We start from the raw sequence: 20304 nt of genomic DNA, 5'->3' as shown, positions 1-20304 counted from the left end.
TAGTAAAGTTTTACATATTTGCGAATATTTATGTTCTCGATATTGTTCTACTAGCAAAAGTCGCGGAAATAAATCGCTTGCCAAAAATAATTGGTTTGCAGTATACGTAAAAACGAATAAGAATCAAAACATCATTCTTCAATATACAAATCTTCATTTCTAACATAACAAGACAAAGTCGTTAAGCCATCAATAAACATACATTGTGTTTTTATATCTTGACATCGATCGGGTGTTTACATTCTTTGATTAATTGGATATATTTTTAAGTAATTAAAAAATAGAGTAGCGCTTGTAGACTTGTTTTAGGTAAAACTGCTTAATTAAACATTGTTCACAATATTTTCACATTTTTTGTTGTACATTCTTTTTAACAACTTAGACTAAATAGAAAATATACATGACATGACACACTCTCTCTCTCTCTCATATCATGATCATAGAAAACAGCAAAACCAACAAGTGTCGTAATCCGTTGTATACAGATTTTTTTTCAAATATTTTGAAAGCTAAATAGGAGAAATTTGGTTTGCCATCTGAATATAGTACAATGACAATACATGTTATTACTACACCCATTTTCTCTTTTTAAATTTTTATGACAAACTTCTAATATCATTCTTGGTTCAAGGACACAGTTATCGTCCTTTGGTTTTCGTTGTCTACGAATATAGTCCCTAGTGTAAACAGTGTATAACTTGCATGTTTTATTTGATACACTTTCCCAATTTATTTCTTGATATTAAATGCATGAAATATTAAGTAGGGGGATGTAATTACATGTTAAAAAAATTTGGGTGCTGAATCTTTATGTTAAGTTGTGATTTGGTCCAGTTCAAAAAGGTCAAATTTTATCACGTCTGAAACTGTCAAACTGAATTTTACATCCCCTTAACACAGAATTGTCAATATTTTGAGTTAGAGCTGGTAGAGCTTTCTATAATTTTGATAGTATTTGTCACACTGGTAGTACACTACACTGTAAAAATCTTTTTGAGAAAGAGCAGGTGCGATTTTTTTAATTTGAATTTATTTTCTAAAAGAAATGCACTACGAAATAACTGTGTTCTCGGGCCTCTTGATGTTCAGTATAATAAGAATTTAGCATTTGCATTATTCCCAAATTAAATGAGTCGTATTGGCACAACACGAGTTCCTGACAATTACCAATGATTAATTGACAGTGCATTTGACATATGATAGTTGATTAACAAAAGCTTCAATGAAAGTGTCAATCTGGTTGGCAAACATGTCACCAACTGTCCCGACATGAAAGGATGAAGATGAAATGTCCAACATATTCTGAAAAGATTCCTCCTCTAAATTCAAACCAATTGTGAAAATCTCAGAGGAATCACTCATTAGTTTGCGAGTTATATCTTTTGATTTCTCATCAATATTAAATTTGAATTCCGAAATAAATAAAATTATCTTTTTAGCAGAAAATCTAGCTCCATTGTCTGTATCGTTCGATAAGTCAACCACATAATCAAGTATGTCACTAAAATTTGCGACTTTTGTATTTTCGCGGGGTAAATAGGACATTCTCTGTATTGTACGGGATTGTGTTTCATTTAAATAGGTCTGGTTTGTGAATCTGACATCAACTTGATCGGCGAAGTTTACTAACGATAATCGGAGATCAGTATTCTCTAAGCCAATCATATTCAGCAGTTTGATCATAAGTGAAGGGATCACGGTTGTTAAGTCTGTAGTATCCATATCCTGTGAAACATCTACTGCAATCATCAAGTCTGTTTCATTTGATTCGTGACAAACTGAAAAAAAAAAGACCGTTAGTTTAACAAATTACCATACCATCAGTGAACTTTATAATTTTATTTATCTTTAAGATAAGCTTGATGTATTTTACATGTTAATTAATAACTCAAAGTGCGCGGCTTATCAAAATTATATAAACAAAAATGCCTGTATCAGTGTATATAAAGTGCGAATCCAGCTAGTTCATTTTCACTGTCATATGCGAGAATGTTTATTGTAGAATAAAGGATCATGGGAAAACTGTACTTGTTTACGTTTCGAAAATACCAACATAATTGATCTGAAGTTAAGTTTCAACATATTTTCATTGTGATATGTCTTTTTAATGTACTAAAACAGCATTTAAGTTCAAATAAGTGTTATAAAAGCAACATAATATAGCATATTGATTATTGAAAGCGATCCATTTTAACTATAGATGCGAGGAATTATCACTGTTAATGCAATCATTTCTGCTGTAGAATTTTCGAAGATGCGAGGAATTTTTATTGTAGATTTATGTGATAAATGGACTAGCAACAAACGGAAAAACTTAATTGATGACTTTAGTATTAATGATATTTTCAAATTGAAATATACAAACTCCTCATTTATATTTCATCAAATATATGGCTATTCAAACTTGTAACAAAAACGCTTCTCAACATTTCATATTGTATTCTTAAATTTACGTTTTTCCTTTATTATAACTATGAATTTTGTTTCAATTAATATTAAAAGTTAAATAAGTTCCTGTGGTATTTGTTTTATTTATTTTTTTCAATATGAAGATATTACAAACGCCATAGTATATACGGTCCTTTTGGATTATTAAAAGTCAAACTTCGCCAGTATTCCACACATACAATCCTTATAACGTCACGGTACCCAAATTGCATCTATTTAGCAAAAAGACCAGCGGAAATTTTACAAGATTTTATAGAGACTAAACAATTTGTGTTTTTATGATTTGATACAACGCACGTCTTTCAACATAGGTAAAAATTTTTAGATATACGCAAAACGTTTACAGTATTTATCAACAGATAAAGTGTTTACTTGAAAAAGCAAACTGTACGGAATCGTCGAAACGTCATCTTTCTTAAATTAGCAAATACAATATATGTTACAAGCATCCATTTCGCAAAAAAATAAATAAAGAGTAAGCATGGACTTTTATCCAATTGTTCAAAATATTTGCAAAATTTAACACAAACTGTTATAAGACTTTTGACAATGCGAATTTAGGCATGGATGCAAATTGGGTACTCCTCATTACAGAATCATTGATGGTTTGGAGGTCAGTTCAGACCAATTTTTCTATGATTCCATATGGATTCAAAATTAAATTAGTGAAATCATATCGTAAATTATGACACATCAACAAAATAAACGCACAATTAAAACTGTTGTCTAAAGCATAAAAAACATAGGTTAAAAAGCTGTCAAAAAAGGTGCAATTTGGGTACATTTACGTAAATGCAAAAGGACAACCGTTATTGAAGACTCATTGGTGGACTTCGGCTGTTATCTGCTCTTCCGTTGAGTTGTTGACTTTTTGACATATTCCCCATTTCCATACTCTTTTTTTTAAATTCATCGTATTATGAAAAGGAACATTTTTAGTGTACTATAGGTAAGGCTCTCAAACATGGAATTAAACTACCGGTTAACCGTTTAATCGGTCAAACGACTAAACCGGTGAGGCAAACTTGTATGATTTGAAAAACACTCATATTTAGCCCATTATAAATATATTAGAAAAGAAGGGTGTTTTTTTTATCCCTTTTTATCCCATCCCGTTTCGGTTTGAGCCATAGATAGATATAAGAAGATGTCATATGTGACAATGAGACAAGTCTCGATCCGAGTCACAATTTATAAAGGTAGACCATTATAGGTCAAAATACGGTCTTCAACATGGAGTCTTGGCTCTAACCGAACAGCAAGTTATAAAGGGTCTTATTCATTCATTCATTCGTTCATTCATTTCTTTATTTCCTCTAATTAGGGATGAAGTGTCATGTATATGGTGAAATAAAACTAAGGATAAAGATCCCTACGATTCATAAGAAATTAAATGGAATACATTTGAAATAAATGTTATTTCTATTGAATTAATTAGAGTGTTAAAGCAAACTTTCCTCCGCAAGATACACTTTATCAAATCTTTTTCTTACTTTATCTTTTGTTTCAGCATGTCGGCTTAATTAAGACTTTAATAGATAAATGTTTTTAAAATTCATGAAGTGAAAATGCACCGCATATGCAATACTAATGAATCGCTCTACAGTAAAAATGAAAGTATAATATCATTATTCGACAGTAAACACGACTCGAATAAAGAAAGCATCATAGTGGAATTTAGTTCAATATGAAGAAACTGAATGACAAAACCTATTTTACGTTATACAACTTTAATAATTGTGTTGAAATGAACATTTTTCTGCAACAACATCTTACCTGCAAGTTTTAAAAATCACCTGCACGATCTGTTCGTGAAATGTCCTAAATATTCACCTATTTCGGTATATATTTCACAGCTGGATGGCTTTATGTGCGATAAAACCCCGTTCGCATCTCTTACATTGTCTTAATAGTATCATTTATTTCTAAACATATTCATTTTAACTAATTTTCTTCATTTTCTTCAAAAATAAAAAAAATAGATCGTCTGTTTATTTATCATTCTACATCAGAAATTTATGGGATATACAGTAAAAATGATACTTTAGGATCCGCACTTTACATACACTGTGTATCAAGAATTATATTATAACGGATGTTTTCCATTCGTTCCAATGATTGATTAATTTTGATGTTTTAAAAAATTCTAATGGACTTCATCCTTGTTTAAATGAGTTTAAGAATTGTGTATTGTTCAAAGTAAATAATGTCTTACCTAGTTTAGCTGTGGAATTCACCGTATTTCAAATATTTTTTTTATCAATTTCTGTGCTTACAAATTAATGACATTTTAGTTCGTTAGAATCTTGAAGAAAATTGGTTGCATGATAGAAAACACTATCTGCCAAAAAGACTAAATTCCAACAGTAAATAAAAAAAATGTTGATATGATATCTATCTATTCACGAATCAATGATCCTTTGATATCGCCTTAGTAAATGTCAGTGGACAATATCACATATATATTCAGGACACTACTACAATGTATGATAAAACACTACGAAAATTTACCTCTTTGTACTAAATCAAAATTTAAAATGAATTAAATCGTGTTGGCTCACAGGGTTACAATTTAAAAGAAGACAATTCAGTATGGCTGTCCGGGCATATTATTTGGAATTTGACTCCAGCAGTCTTTAATTTTAGTCCAAATGCCGCGTGCATGTTAGCAATATCATTTTGTTATAATTAACAGAATCTACATTCACGAATTCATTAATTTAGGGGACAGTGTGATGAAATATCACTTATGTGTAAATTAATTAAGGGGACAGTGTGATAAAATATCACTTAATTGTTTGTAAACTACTTTATCACACTATCCCATTAAATAATGGAATTCGTGAATGTTAATTCATATATAAAGCATGTATATTGAATCAGCAACGCTCTTACCATTGCAGAATGGATGAATAAGATCAGCCATCATGTGATACCACAGTCGATCACTGGTTGGTGGGAAAACGCCTGTCATATTTCCAGTAATTTTACTCAGGTAGTAATGCGAAACATCCTCCCCAAAGGCTACAATATCGGTTTCAATATCTTCGCTTGTAACTGCTTGTAAGTCACGAGGTGTTGACAGGAGACCATCTGATATAATTATAAGATATTTTTTAGCTTTCATTAAGTGAATGCGACGTTCTCTTTTACTTAAAAGATTTACTCCTTCTGCAATACCCAAGTGTAATTGTGAAATACTGCCTTTAAATCCGATATTTGATAACTTATCCGAAAAATCTGTATTATTACTGATAATGCCAAAATCATACTGGACAACTGATACATCGGAAAATGTTATTATGGCAATTTGAAAATGTTCTTCATCGATTATCCAATCATTTGTCAAATTTATCAAATATTCTTTCTGTAACGTAAAATACACATTCCCCATACTCATCGAATTGTCGAGTACAAATACAACGTCAGATGGATATGGTTTACACATATCTGCAATGAAATAAATCATTTATAAACACATACAACTTGTTTTGATATAAACTCTTGCAATTTTTAGGATAACTGGTTTTTTTGTTGGGTATGTGTAACATTGAAGACAGTTGAACACAATGTTTACAGTTCATCGAACTGAATAAATAAGTTCCGGTTAGGTCCGTTTTTGACCTCAAATTTCATGTTCATCTGATAAAAGATTTTGGACACTTTTAACACACTGAAGTTCATGTGAAATATTTGAATTGAATTATATGAAACATCTATCAAAAATGTCATAGTATGTCACTTTTCAGATGTTTTTGTCAAAATGAAAGTGGCCGCATCCTTGTTAACTCTCAACCTTTGTATAAATATTATGAATGAACTCAAATGCGGCCACTTTTATTTAAGACGGACACCGTCTTAAATTTAACTCAAACGATAAAAAATTTTAAATTTCAGTTACTTGTTATGATAATTTAGAAAATTATGAATAGTGTTCTGATTTGACCAAGTCCACCTTTTACTTATTCAAATAAAGAAATTCAATACAAATCATGCAGATAAAATACAATCGAAATTTTTTTTTAAATCTGCAAAACCGCTCAGAAGCACACCTGTACGAAATTGCAAAAATAGACAAATGATCCGTCTGAATGAATATAAAAATATTTGTCATAAACGAAACTTACCTATCTCGCATACTGGTCCATAGAAAGGATCTGGACATTTACATTCGTATCCTGTCCATCCAAGGGGAGAACAAGTGCCATTGTTCAAACAATGCACATCTTTGCATGGGTCTGAAATCAAATGTTTCTTTCAAAAACTAATAAAGACTTATATTATAATTGTAATACAAAATCTATTGTAAGAAGTATATCGCTTCAAACGTTCATAACCATGTTCAAATTAACGGAAAAAATCATAAAGTACCGAACGAAAATTGTTCACTGTAACTTAAAGCAAGCTCATGTGAATAAACACCTTTCTAAAATTTTAATAACAAAAGTTAAGAGTTTGGAATAGATCATTTGAGCAAAATTAGTTGAGTGTATTTACGTTACTAGTGAGCAATTAATTTTAGTTGGCTGTTTAGCCAACAAAACTTATGCTCTATAGAACATATGTGAATCAAATAGAAAAAAATCATAACCAAGATAAACCAAACACGACCATATATCATCACATAGTTATTCGTCGAATGTACTGTTGTTATAGCGGTACCAACATAATGGGGACATAAATTCTTATTTTTGTTTATATCAATTTTACTTTCCAACAACTCTCATTTGCAACTTGAATCAATATGCCATTAACACATAGAAAATAATAACAAAACTTACTTATTAACACTTTGAAACTACATAATATATTAGCAGGGTTAGTACGTGTTACCTAATACTGGGATATAACTAAAGTATTAGTTGAATATATACTCCAACACTAAAAACACCTTTCCTAATTAGTTTCATTTACGTCTCATCATTTAATTTAACCTCGGAAGAAACAACTCAACTATGAAGAATATCCCTCCTGTATACCTTACTCTTCAAATATAAAAACAAAAAGATTTCTTGAAGTCAAATAATTACTAAACATATTTAACAAGTACATGTACTATTTTCAAATACCTAATCCTAAGTCGCAAGACGATCCACCAGTTCCCGTGTTGTTTTCAGCTTCTTTGTTACAGTCCTTAAATGTATATGTGTAAAACAATCTTAAGTCATTTCAATTAAGTGGAAAATCAAAAGTTACTTTAAATTCAGTTCAAAATTGGCTAGTAAGACTTTCACGTATACTGTGCATTCTTGAATCTGCTTATTTTCCAAATATAATGAAAATCATAGACCACTGACTGAAGACGAAACGCGCGTCTGGTGTACTAAATTATAATCCTGGTACCTTTGATAAATATTTAAACCACTGGGTCGATGCCACTGCTGTCGGACGTTTCGTCCCCGAAGGTATCACCAGCCCAGTAGTCAACATTTCGGTGTTGACATGAATATCAATAATGTGGTCATTTTTATAAATTCTGTTTACAAAACTTTAAATTTTTCGAAAAACTAAGGATATTTTTATTCCAGACATAGATTACCTTAACCGTATTTGACACAACCTTTTTGGAATTTTGGGTCCTCAATGCTTTTCAACTTTGTACTTGTTTGGCTTATAAATATTTCGATATGAGCGTCACTGATGAATCTTATGTAGACGAAACGCGCGCCTGGCGTACGAAATTATAATCCTGGTACCTTTGATAACTATTTAAGTCTCAGGTTGTGAAGTATTATCACTGTGTATGGGTTGTTATGGGAACTACTTATATTCGATTGGAACAAAATAAAAATAATAAACTGATGAAAAACTAAAAAAAAACATAATTTTATTCAACAATACAGATTTTATGTACAAATAAATTTCCGAAAACTTAACCATAGTTACTAAATTTAGTCCTGGTATCTATGATGAGTTTGTTTACAACCACTGGTTCGATGCCACTGCTGGTGGAGATTTATTTCCCCGAGGGTATCACAAACCCAGTAGTCAGCACTTTTTGTGCTGACATGAATTATCATTGATATGGTTATATTTATAAATTTACTGTTAACAAATTTTTGAATTTTTTGAAATTCTAAGGCTTTTCTACCTCAAGCATAGATTACCTTAGCTGTATTTGGCAAAACTTTTAGGAATTTCGGTTCTCAATGCTCTTCAAATTCGTACTTTATTTGGCCTTTTTAACTTTTTTTGGATTCGATCGCCACTGATGTGTCTTTTGTAGACGAAACGCGCGTCTGGCGTATATACTAAATTTATTCCTGGTATCTATGATGAGTTTAAACATATCTCCTAAACAATTTCAAGGAAAATTATCTGTTAAAATCAGTCAAAATAATAAGATTACTTCACATATTTTTCTTTCATTTACGGCAAGTCGTTCTCACGCATAGCATTTCTTTCACTGACATGTTTTAAACATAGTTTTCGTGATAAATAGAGTTGTATACCAATGTTCACATAGACAAACATGTTCACTTTTTTTAATTTTATGAAGCAAAATCAAATCCGGGTAACCAAGTTAAACCGAGAGAATCACATACAATGTAAGAGGAAAACAACAGAACGATAAAATCAACAAACAACAACAAATGCAAATTCATTTATGAACTATCCAAATCTAAAATTGAGAATGGAAATGGGGAATGTGCCAAAGAGACAACAACCCGACCATAGAAAAAAACAACAGCAGAAGGTCACCAACAGGTCTTCAATGTAGCGAGAAGTTCCCGCACTCGGAGGCGTCCTTCAACTGGCCCCTTAACAAATATATTCTAGTTCAGTGATAATGACATACTAATTTCCAAATTGTACACAAGAAACTAAAATTAAAATAATACAAGACTAACAAAGGCTAGAGGCTCCTGACTTGGGACAGGCGCAAAAATGCGGCGGGGTTAAACATGTTTGTGAGATCTCAACCCTCCCTCTATACCTCTAGCCAATGTAGAAAAGTAAACGCATAACAATACGCACATTAAAATTCAGTTCAAGAGAAGTCCGAGTCTGATGTCAGAAGATGTTACCAAAGAAAATAAACAAAATGACAATAATACATAAAAAACAACAGAATACTAGCAGTTAACTGACATGCCTGCTCCAGACTTCAATTAAACTGACTGAAAGATTATGATTTCATCATATGAACATCAGGCACAATCCTTCCCGTTAGGGGTTTACTATCATACCATCATAACATACATGAGAAGAACATAACCCGTGTCATGCCAACAACTGGTTTTTGAATAAATGTGTTTAGTTCCGATGCAAAGACCCTATAAGTGAATCAATATTAGGGTAGATGGGGTATCTAAATTATAATCCATAGAATTTCTTAAAAATTTGCCAAAATGTAGTTTTTATCCTGCTTGTTTAAGAACATTAATAAAAAGAATGCGTCACCGGACTTATTTTCACACTACAGGTTGCGCAAAATTGTCATATTTTGTATAGATTATGCATGGAAAACCTAATTTTCGGTCATAAAACGAAAACTACACCATATAATTTTGAGATAAAATATAAGAAGATAGCTCCAATATTATTCTTTCAGATAATAAGAAGAAAAAATGGGGTCACCGGACTCGTTTTCTTGCTTCATAATAAAATGGGTAAATTCCTAACACATTCTATTGTAAAAGTAACACTATCTGAATTATCTGCCCTTGCATTTGAGTTGTCTCCCCTTATTTGGCAAAGTTGGAAAAAAATTAATCAAACAAAAGTATTTGTTTTTTTGTTAAAATACAACCATAAATATGATAAAAAATGGCATATTCTATATCATAATGAAAAATCTTACTCATGAATTACCTCCTAATAGCAAAATTTGCACATTTTATCAGACATCTAGACCTTGTTTTCTGGTATTCCAAAATCCAAAATGGAGGAAGACACCCTATCTACCTTAACGCCAAAATATGCAATCTTTAATGACCTGACAACAGTATCGTAACTATATCCCTTCTTAATAAGTCTATTCAAAGGTTCTGTTAGTTTTTGAGGTGAATACTGACACCTTTGTGCTTGATAAAGAATATTTCCATAAAAAAATTGGATGTGAAATACCTGAACGTATAAGAAGTCTGCATGTTGAGCTATATTTATGAATGATGTCCTTATACCGATGATTAAATTTAGTAAATGTTTTGACAAATTTGTGATATCGAAAACCCTGGTATAATAATTTTTAAGTAATACATAAATTTCTCTCGTTAAAATCTAAAACATTGTTACATACACGAGCGAATCGTACAAGTTGAGATATATAAACACTGTAAGATGGTGACAAGGGAACGTCACCATCTAAAAATGGATAATTAACGATAGGAAATGAAAAATCATCTCTTTTATCATAAATTTTAGGATTCAGCTTTCCGTTTGTGATATAGATATCATGATCGAGGAAAGGGCAGTGGTCATTGTTACAATGCCAGAATAAAAGTATCGACAGGCAAAATAATAATTAGAATTAAACCTTAAAATATAAATTGTATTACATTATACATGTTATAAAGATGAAGCAAAGTAAATAGAAAAATATAAAGCAATTGTTTTGAAAACAATTGTTAGGCAGTCTTTCCCCTCTGATGAATGGATTATTGATTTTTTTTTATTGATTGATTTGGAAAAGGGGGGGGGGTATTTGTTTATTTGTTTGTTTGTTTGCTTTGGTATGGGGTCTATATTATTATGTTACCGGAGAAGTTTCATGTTTAGTTTGGAAAGTTTTTCTTTTATTTTAGATACAGCGCGCGCGCAAGATTGGGGAGACATCACGTGACGCGGGTTTATATTAAGAAAAACTTAGTCTTTTAATTTCTTTTTAGGTCGGGACCTTGAACAGACAACATGTCTAGAGATGGAATGTACACAATGTAATTTCTTTTGTCATTGTAGGAAATTGACATTTTGATCACAGTTCACCAGCAGTGCATGTTTTGGATTTAATTGTTCCGGTGTAACTTTAAAACACATTTAATGATTATTTTTTGATAATGTCCATTTTTCAGCACCTGTTTGTTTAAACACAGATTAGTATTTCAATCTCGGAGCGGACATTTTATTGTAGCTTTTTACTGAGATTTACGGACCCAGCAAGCGATTTTTACGGCATTGCCATTTCTTTTTTCTATGAAAAGTCTTGAGAGATATCTGCAAACAGTTTTTTTATGAACCTTCAATACATGTATGCCCTGCTGACTGCAAATTTTCAGGTCGATTGGACTTGTAGTTTCAGAGAATATGTGGATTTTTTTTCAGAAGAGACGTAAGAACAATAATAAAATAAAAATTTTCTTGAATAATTGAGAGTTTGTTTCTTCAATATACTGTCATAAATAAACAGTCATACATATTGATTGATTGATTAGTTGGTTGATTGATTGGTTGGTTGGTTGGTTTGTTGGTTGGTTGGTTGATTAAACACGTTTGATAGGGTCACTTAGAACAAGGGAAAAAAACCTCAAGAGACCTTGCATCCCGTATTAAACGCATGACACGGAAACATACATTAAGTGATTGATTGGTTGGTTGGTTGGTTGGTTAAACATGTTAGTTAAACATGTTGGTTGAACACGTTGGTTAAACACGTTGGCTGGTTAAACACGTTGGAAAGGCTCAATTTAAACAAGCGAAAAAAAACATCTTGGATCCCGTATTTAACAAATGAAACGGAAACATGCATTGATTGGTTGATTGGTTGGTTGGTTGGTTGGTTGGTTAAACACGTTGGTTAAACATGTCGGTTAAACACGTAGTTTAAACACGTTGGCTGGTTAAACACGTTTGATAGGCTCAATTTTAACAAACGAAAAAAACCCATCTCGGATCCCGTATTTAACACATGAAACGGAAACATGCATTGATTGATTGATTGATTGGTTGGTTGGTTGGTTGGTTGGTTAAACACGTTGGTTAAACACGTTGGTTAAACACATTGGATAGGCTCAAAATTGGATCCCGTATTTAACACATGAAACGGAAACATGCATTGATTGATTGCTTGATTGGTTGGTTGGTTAAACACGTTGGTTAAACCTGTTGGTTAAACACGTTGGTTAAACATATTGGTTAAACACCTTGGTTAAACATATTGGTTAAACACGTTGGCTGGTTAAACACGTTGGATAGGCTCAATTTAAACAAGCGAAAAAAAAACCATCTTGGATCCCGTATTTAACACATGAAACGGAAACATGCATTGATTGATTGATTGATTGATTGATTGATTGGTTGGGTGATTGGTTGGTTGGGTGATTGGTTGGTTGGTTGGTTAAACATGTTGGTTAAACACGTTAGATAGGCTCAATTTAAACAAGCGAAAAAAACCATCTTGGATCCCGTATTTAACACATGAAACGCAAACATGCATTGATTGATTGATTGGTTGGTTGGTTGGTTGGTTGGTTGGTAGGTAAGTTGGTTAAACACGTTGGTTAAACATGCTGGTTAAACACGTTGGTTAAACACGTTGGCTGGTTAACACGTTAGATAGGCTCAATTTAAACGAGCGAAAAAAACCATCTTGGATCCCGTATTTAACACATGAAACGGAAACATGCATTGATTGATTGGTTGATTGGTTGGGTGGTTGGTTGGTTGGTTGGTTGGTTAAACATGTTGGTTAAACATGTTGGTTAAACACGTTGGCTGGTTAAACACGTTAGATAGGCTCAATTTAAACGAGCGAAAAAAAAAACATCTTGGATCCCGTATTTAACACATGAAACGGAAACATGCATTGATTGATTGATTGGTTGGTTGGTTGGTTGGTTGGTTGGTTAAACACGTTGGTTAAAGACGTTAGTTAAACTTATTTGTTAAACATGTTGGTTAAACACGTTTGATAGGCTCAATTAAAACAAGCGAAAAAAAGAGACCTTGAATCCCGTATCAAACACATGAAACGGAAACATTGATTGATTGATTGATTGATTGGTTGGTTGGTTGGTTGATTGGTTGGTTGGTTGAAATTCAAACACACATAAAACTGTTTAAATAGTTGTTTAAATAGTGCCAAAACCACATAATTTGATGACCTTGACCTTTGACCTTGTGACCTTCGTCAAGGTCATTGTTCCAATTGCAAAAGACCCTATGGGTCAAGGATCTTTGTTTAAAAGTTTTGCCGAAATATGGCTTTTTAAAAACCATCGATGGGAGTTATGTCCCTTACATGATGGTAAAATCAATATAGTCATAATGTAAAAAAGTTGCCCCTTGAAGTACTTAACATTTTTCACTGCTTAAATTTTCTGTATCTATAACCATTCAAGAATTATAGGGAAATCAAAGACATATGAAAATCTAAAATATGACCTTGACCTTTGACCTTGACCTAATTTTCTAAGTTAGGAATCAGGGGACTCAAATAAAAACATTCCAGGGTTATACGGTTAACGGTTTATGAGTAAAAAAAACATACCGACAAATTTATTCCGTAAAGATAGATAACTCCTATAAAATTTCATCGAATCGCTTCGATCCAAATTAGCCAAAATTTTCTGAGGATGTAACGAACAATTTGTAAAAAGAATTTTGTCGCTATCTTTTTTTGTTACGAAGGAGATGCACACACATGATAAACAGTGAATAGGGAGATAACTCTTACAGAGAAAATTGTTGTCTTAGCAGGGTGAAATTTAAAAGCGCATAAACTATACGATACAATATGAGAAATATCTAAGCGACATATTGCGAAACAAACATTTATCGCAAGTACAAAATTTGGCGGAAAAAAAAAATAATAATAATAATTAAAAACCAATTGTTCAGAGAACAATTGAAAGTCTTTCCACAGCAAAGAAATTTGGATAAGAAGGTAGTTTCTTCATACTGATGCGATGTATAATGGTTTAATTATATTAATGAGTGATATAAGGGAGATAACATGCTACTTCCGGTGAAATGAATGTCACTTCCGGTCTCATATGACAGCTTCTTTCACACTGATTCCGAAAATATATAGTTTCTATATACTTTTGTATGTAGAATGGGAGATAATTGACCACTTCCGGTTTGTTGGAAGTCATTTTTGGTCTTCAGTAATCAGTTTCTGTATCCATATGACAAAATATATGGATTCTGAGTTCTTTTATGTGAAAAAATTGCAAAAAAAAATACTTCCGGTTTTCTCAAGGTCACTTCCGGTAGCCATTTTTCAAGGTCATTTGTCACTTAACCTTTTGTATAAGGTCAAATGTCTTTATAATGAACTTAATTGAAGTTATAATCAAATAACCTCATATCAAGACATTTCAGGGGCACCAACTCCTTTAAGATGCCATTTAATTGTATAAGACTAAATGTAGCATATCTTCATTACAATTAAGCAGACATTTTGAACTTGTTCTTTTATATGTATCTCTCACAGTGTTGGAGAAAATGCACAAACAAGCAAAAGTCACAATTGAGAACTTGACCTTGACCTTTGACCTTGACATCATTTTCTAAGTTAGGACCTAGGGGCCTCAAATAAAAACATTCCAGGGTTATACGGTTAACTGTTTATGAGTTAAAAAAACATACCGACAAATTTATTTTGTAAAGGTAGATAACTCCTATAAAATTTCATCGAATCGCTTCGATCCAAATGAGCCAAAAATTCCTGAGGATGTAACGAACAATTTATAAAAGGAATTTTGTCGCTATCTTTTTTTGTTACGAAGGAGATGCACACAGATCATAAACAGTGAATAGGGAGATAACTCTTACAAAGAAAATGGTTCGACTTAGCAGGGTGAGATTTAAAACCGTATAAACTATACGATACAATATACAAAATATCTAAGCGACATATTGCGAAACAAAAATTTCAGAATGTGGCGGAAAAAAAAAAATAATAATAATTAAAAACCAATTGTTCAGAGAACAATTGAAAGTCTTTCCACACCAAAGTAATTTGGATAAGAAGGTAGTTTCTTTATACTGATGCGAAAAATGATGGTTTAATTATCTTTTTGAGTGATATAAGGGAAATAATATGCTACTTCCGGTGAAATGAATGTCACATCCGGTCTCATATGATAGCTTCTTTCACACTGATTCCAAAAATATATAGTTTCTCTATACTTTTGTATGTAGAATGGGAGATAATTGGCCTGTTCCGGTTTGTTGGAAGTTATTTTTAGTCTTCAGTAATCTGTTCATGTATCTATATGACAAATAATATGGATTCTGAGTACTTTTATGTGAAAAAATTGCAAAAATAGCTACTTCCGGTTTCCTAAAGGTCACTTCCGGTAGTCATTTTTCAAGGTCATTTTTCAGTTAACCTTTTGTATAAGGTCAAATGTCTTTATAATGAAATTAATTGAAGTTATAATCAAATAACTTCATATCAAGACATTTCAGGGGCACCAACTCCTATAAGATGCCATTTAATTGTATAAGACTAAATGTAGCATATCTTCATTACAATAAAGCTGATATTTTGCACTTGTTCTTTTATATGTATCTCTCAAAGTGTCGGAGAAAATGCAAAAACAAGCAAAAGTCACAATTGAGAACTTGACCTTGACCTTTGACCTTGACCTCATTTTCTAAGTTAGGACCTAGGGGACTCAAATAAAAACATTCCAGGGTTATACGGTTAACTGTTTATGAGTTAAATAAACATACCGACAAATTTATTTTGTAAAGGTAGATAACTCCTATAAAATGTCATCGAATCGCTTCGATCCAAATACGCCAAAAATTACTGAGGAAGTAACGAACAAGTTGTAAAAAGAATTTTGTCGCTATCTTTTTTTGTTACGGAGGAGATGCACACAGAGGATAAACAGTGAAATGGGAGATAACTCTTACATAGAAAATGGTTCGCCTTAGCAGGGTGAAATTTAAAAGCGCATAAACTATACGATACCATATGAGAAATATCTAAGCGACATATTGCGAAACAAACATTTTGCGCAAGAACAAAATTTGGCGGAAGAAAAAAAAAAATAATAATCAGAAGAAATACAATAAGTCTTTCCACAGAAAAGTGGAAAGACTTAATTAAAAACCAATTGTTCAGAGAACAATTGAAGGTCTTTCCATCAAAACAATGTATTTTGATATGAAAAGTTGTGAAACTAAGTTTAAAATGTCATTTCAATCGTCAAATGATAGCTCCTAGTAAGCTGATTCCAAAAATATATTCTTTCCATACATTTTTTTTAAATAAGGGAGATAATTTGTTACTTACGGTTTGAAAAATGTTACTTCCGATTATATTTGAATATTTACTTGACACTGATTCCAAAAATATCTGGTTCTATATACTTTTATATTAAAAAGTACAAAAAAATAGCTATTTCCGGTTTACAAAAGGTCACTTCCGGTTGTTTTTTACAAGGTTAAATGGTTTGATATCTTTTTCTAAAAGTTGTATATCTTTATCATGTATACATATAGAATAAAAGCAAAGGTCAAAATCTAGAACGTCAAATTAAGCTATGACCTTGAGATCAGTTTCAAGGTCATAAACCAAGGACCTCAAATCAAAAGACCATAGGTCTTTATTATATTTAGTTAATGAGTTATATCACCAAACGCGTATTTTTAAATACAAGAGGGGAGAAAACTCCCTTTTACATTCAACGTACGCTTGCAATCAAAATTTACATCTTACAACATGTAGCAACTAACAATTTAGTAAAAATAATTTGTTGATATCTTATACAGTCTTTGGATATAAGTGAAAATAAGCCAAATTCAAATATTAGAATATGACCTTGACCTTTGACCTTGACCTAATTTTCATTTTTTGGGACCAAGGACCTCAAATCAAAAGATCCTAGGTCTCTATCACTTATGATTTATAAGATAGAAATTCATATCACTTATATCAGATGCATAAGGGGAAATAACTCTCATATTGAGCGGTCATATCGCTTCGGTCAAAATAGGACAAATCATGCGAAGGATATAACGAGCAATTTTGTAAAATAAATTTGTCATAATCTTTTACGGTTGCGAAGGAGATGCGCTAACAAGGAAAACAGTGTTTGGGGAGATAACTCCTACAAAGAAAAGTATTCGTTTACGCAGGGTAAATTTCAAAAGTGCATAAACTGTTCGATATCATATACCAAATATCTAAGCGACATATTGCGAAACAAATGTTTATCGCAAGAACAAAATTAGGCAGAAGAAAAAAAAAAATAATCAGAAGAAAAACAATAGGTCTTTCCACAGAAAAGTGGAAAGACCTAATTAAAAACCAATTGTTCAGAGAACAATTGAAAGTCTTTCCACACCAGAGAAATTTGGATAAGAAGGTAATTTGTTTATACTGATGCGATAAATGATGGTTTAATTATCTTTTTGAGTGATATAAGGGAGATAATATGCTACTTCCGGTGAAATGAATGTCACTTTCGGTCTCATATGATAGCTTCTTTCACACTGATTCCAAAAATATATAGTTTCTATATACTTTTGTTTGTAGAATGGGAGATAATTGGCCACTTCCGGTTTGTTGGAAGTCATTTTTAGTCTTCAGTAATCTGTTTATGTATCTATATGACAAATTATATGGATTTTGAGTACTTTTATGTGAAAAAAATTGCAAAAAAAGCTACTTCCGGTTTTCTAAAGGTCACTTCCGGTAGCCATTTTTCAAGGTCATTTGTCACTTAACCTTTTGTATAAGGTCAAATGTCTTTATAATGAACTTAATTGAAGTTGTAATCAAATAACTTTATATCAAGACATTTCAGGGCAATAACTCCTATAAGATGCCATTCAATTGTATAAGACTAAATGTAGCATATCTTCATTACAAAAAAAACTGACATTTTCCACTTGTTTTTTCTCTGTACCTCTCAAAATGTCGGAGAAAATGCAAAAACAAGCAAAAATCACAATTCAGAACTTGACCTTGACCTTTGACCTTGACCTCATTTTCGAAGTTGGGACCTAGAGGACTCAAATAAAAACATTCCAGGGTTATACGATTAACTGTTTATGAGTTAAACAAACATACCGACAAATTTATTTTGTAAAGGTAGATAACTCCTATAAAATTTCATCGAATCGCTTCGATCCAAATACGCCAAAAATTACTGAGGATGAAACGAACAATTTGTAAAAAGAAATTTGTCGCTATCTTGTTTTGTTACGAAGGAGATGCACACAGAGGGTAAACAGTGAAAAGGGAGATAACTCTTACATAGATAATGGTTCCACTTAGCAGGGTGAAATTTAAAAGCGCATCAACTATACGATACTATATGAGAAATACCTAAGCGACATATTGCGAAAACAAACATTTTGCGCAAGAACAAAATTTGGCGGAAGAAAAAAATAAAAAAAATAATAATTAAAAACCAATTGTTCAGAGAACAATTGAAAGTCTTTCCAAACTAAAGTAATTTGGATAAGAAGGTAGTTTCTTTATACTGATGCGATAAATGATGGTTTAATTATATTTTTGAGTGATATAAGGGAGATAATATGCTACTTCCGGTGAAATTAATGTCACATCCGGTCTCATATGATAGCTTCTTTCACACTGATTCCAAAAATATATAGTTTCTATATACTTTTGTATGTAGAATGGGAGATAATTGGCCACTTCCGGTTTGTTGGAAGTCATTTTTAGTCTTCAGTAATCTGTTCATGTATCTATATGACAAAATATATGGATTCTGGGTAATTTTAGGTGAAAGAAATTGCAAAAATAGCTACTTCCGGTTTTCTAAAGGTCACTTCCGGTAGCCATTTTTCAAGGTCATTAGTCATTTAACCTTTTGTATGAGGTCAAATGTCTTTATAATGAACTTAATTGAAGTTATTATCAAATAACTTCATATCAAGACATTTCAGGGGCACCAACTCCTATAAGATGCCATTTAATTGTATAAGACTAAATGTAACATATCTTCATTACAATAAAGCTGACATTTTGCACTTGTTCTTTTATGTGTATCTCTCAAAGTGTCGGAGAAAATGCAAAAACAAGCAAAAGTCACAATTTAGAACTTGACCTTGACCTTTGACCTTGACCTCATTTTCTAAGTTGGGACCCATTGGACTCAAATAAAAACATTCCAGGGTTATACGGTTAACGGTTTATGAGTTAACTAAACATACCGACAAATTTATTTTGTAAAGGTAGATAACTCCTATAAAATTTCATTGAATCGCTTCGATCCAAATGCGCCAAAAATTACTGAGGATGTAACGAACAATTTGTAAAAAGAATTTTGTCGCTTTCTTATTTTGTTACGAAGGAGATGCACACAGAGGATAAACAGTGAAAAGGGAGATAACTCTTACATAGAAAATGGTTCGCCTTAGCAGGGTGAAATTTAAAAGCGCATAAACTATACGATACCATATGAGAAATATCTAAGCGACATATTGCGAAACAAACATTTTGCGCAAGAACAAAATTTGGCGGAAGAAAAAAATAATAATAATAATAATAATTAAAAACCAATTGTTCAGAGAACAATTGAAAGTCTTTCCACACCAAAGAAATTTTCATAAGAAGATAGTTTTTCATACTGATGCGATAAATGATGGTTTGATTATCTTTTTGAGTGATATAAGGGAGATAATATGCTACTTCCGGTAAAATGAATGTCACATCCGGTCTCATATGATAGCTTCTTTCACACTGATTCCAAAACTATATAGTTTCTATATACTTTTGTATGTAGAATGGGAGATAATTGGCCACTTCCGGTTTGTTGGAAGTCAATTTTAGTCTTCAGTTATCTGTTTTATGTATCTATAGAACAAAATATATGGATTCTGGGTACTTTTAGGTGAAAAAATTGCAAAAAAAGCTACTTCCGGTTTTCTAAAGGTCACTTCCGGTGGCCATTGTTCAAGGTCATTTGTCACTTAACCTTTTGTATG

General features: G+C 32.0%; 1 protein-coding gene across 1 annotated transcript; it reads right to left on the bottom strand.

Annotated features, from left to right (window-relative positions):
- Positions 1-625: 625 nt before the first annotated feature.
- Positions 626-7584, bottom strand: LOC143051137 (collagen alpha-5(VI) chain-like). Its single transcript, XM_076224147.1, has 4 exons — positions 7518-7584; positions 6576-6686; positions 5344-5898; positions 626-1778 (listed from the first exon to the last, which is right to left on the bottom strand). Exons 3-4 carry the CDS (start codon positions 5894-5896, stop codon positions 1174-1176), a joined length of 1158 nt encoding a protein of 385 aa, XP_076080262.1. The 5' UTR covers positions 5897-5898; positions 6576-6686; positions 7518-7584; the 3' UTR covers positions 626-1173.
- Positions 7585-20304: the final 12720 nt, after the last annotated feature.

This window comes from Mytilus galloprovincialis, chromosome 11 (genome assembly GCF_965363235.1).
Source record: "Mytilus galloprovincialis chromosome 11, xbMytGall1.hap1.1, whole genome shotgun sequence".
NCBI classification, from domain to species: Eukaryota; Metazoa; Mollusca; class Bivalvia; order Mytilida; family Mytilidae; genus Mytilus; species Mytilus galloprovincialis.
The sequence above is the reverse complement of the archived record's forward strand: the minus strand, read 5'-3'. Positions and strand labels throughout refer to the sequence as shown.

Excerpts from the sequence above, each read along its gene's own strand:
- LOC143051137 (XM_076224147.1), bottom strand. The coding sequence starts at position 5,896 with ATGTGTAAACCATATCCATCTGACGTTGTATTTGTACTCGACAATTCG. Across the intron at positions 1,779-5,343 it reads TATTCATCCATTCTGCAATG|TTTGTCACGAATCAAATGAA; the intron begins GTAAGAGCGTTG and ends TTTTTTTTTCAG.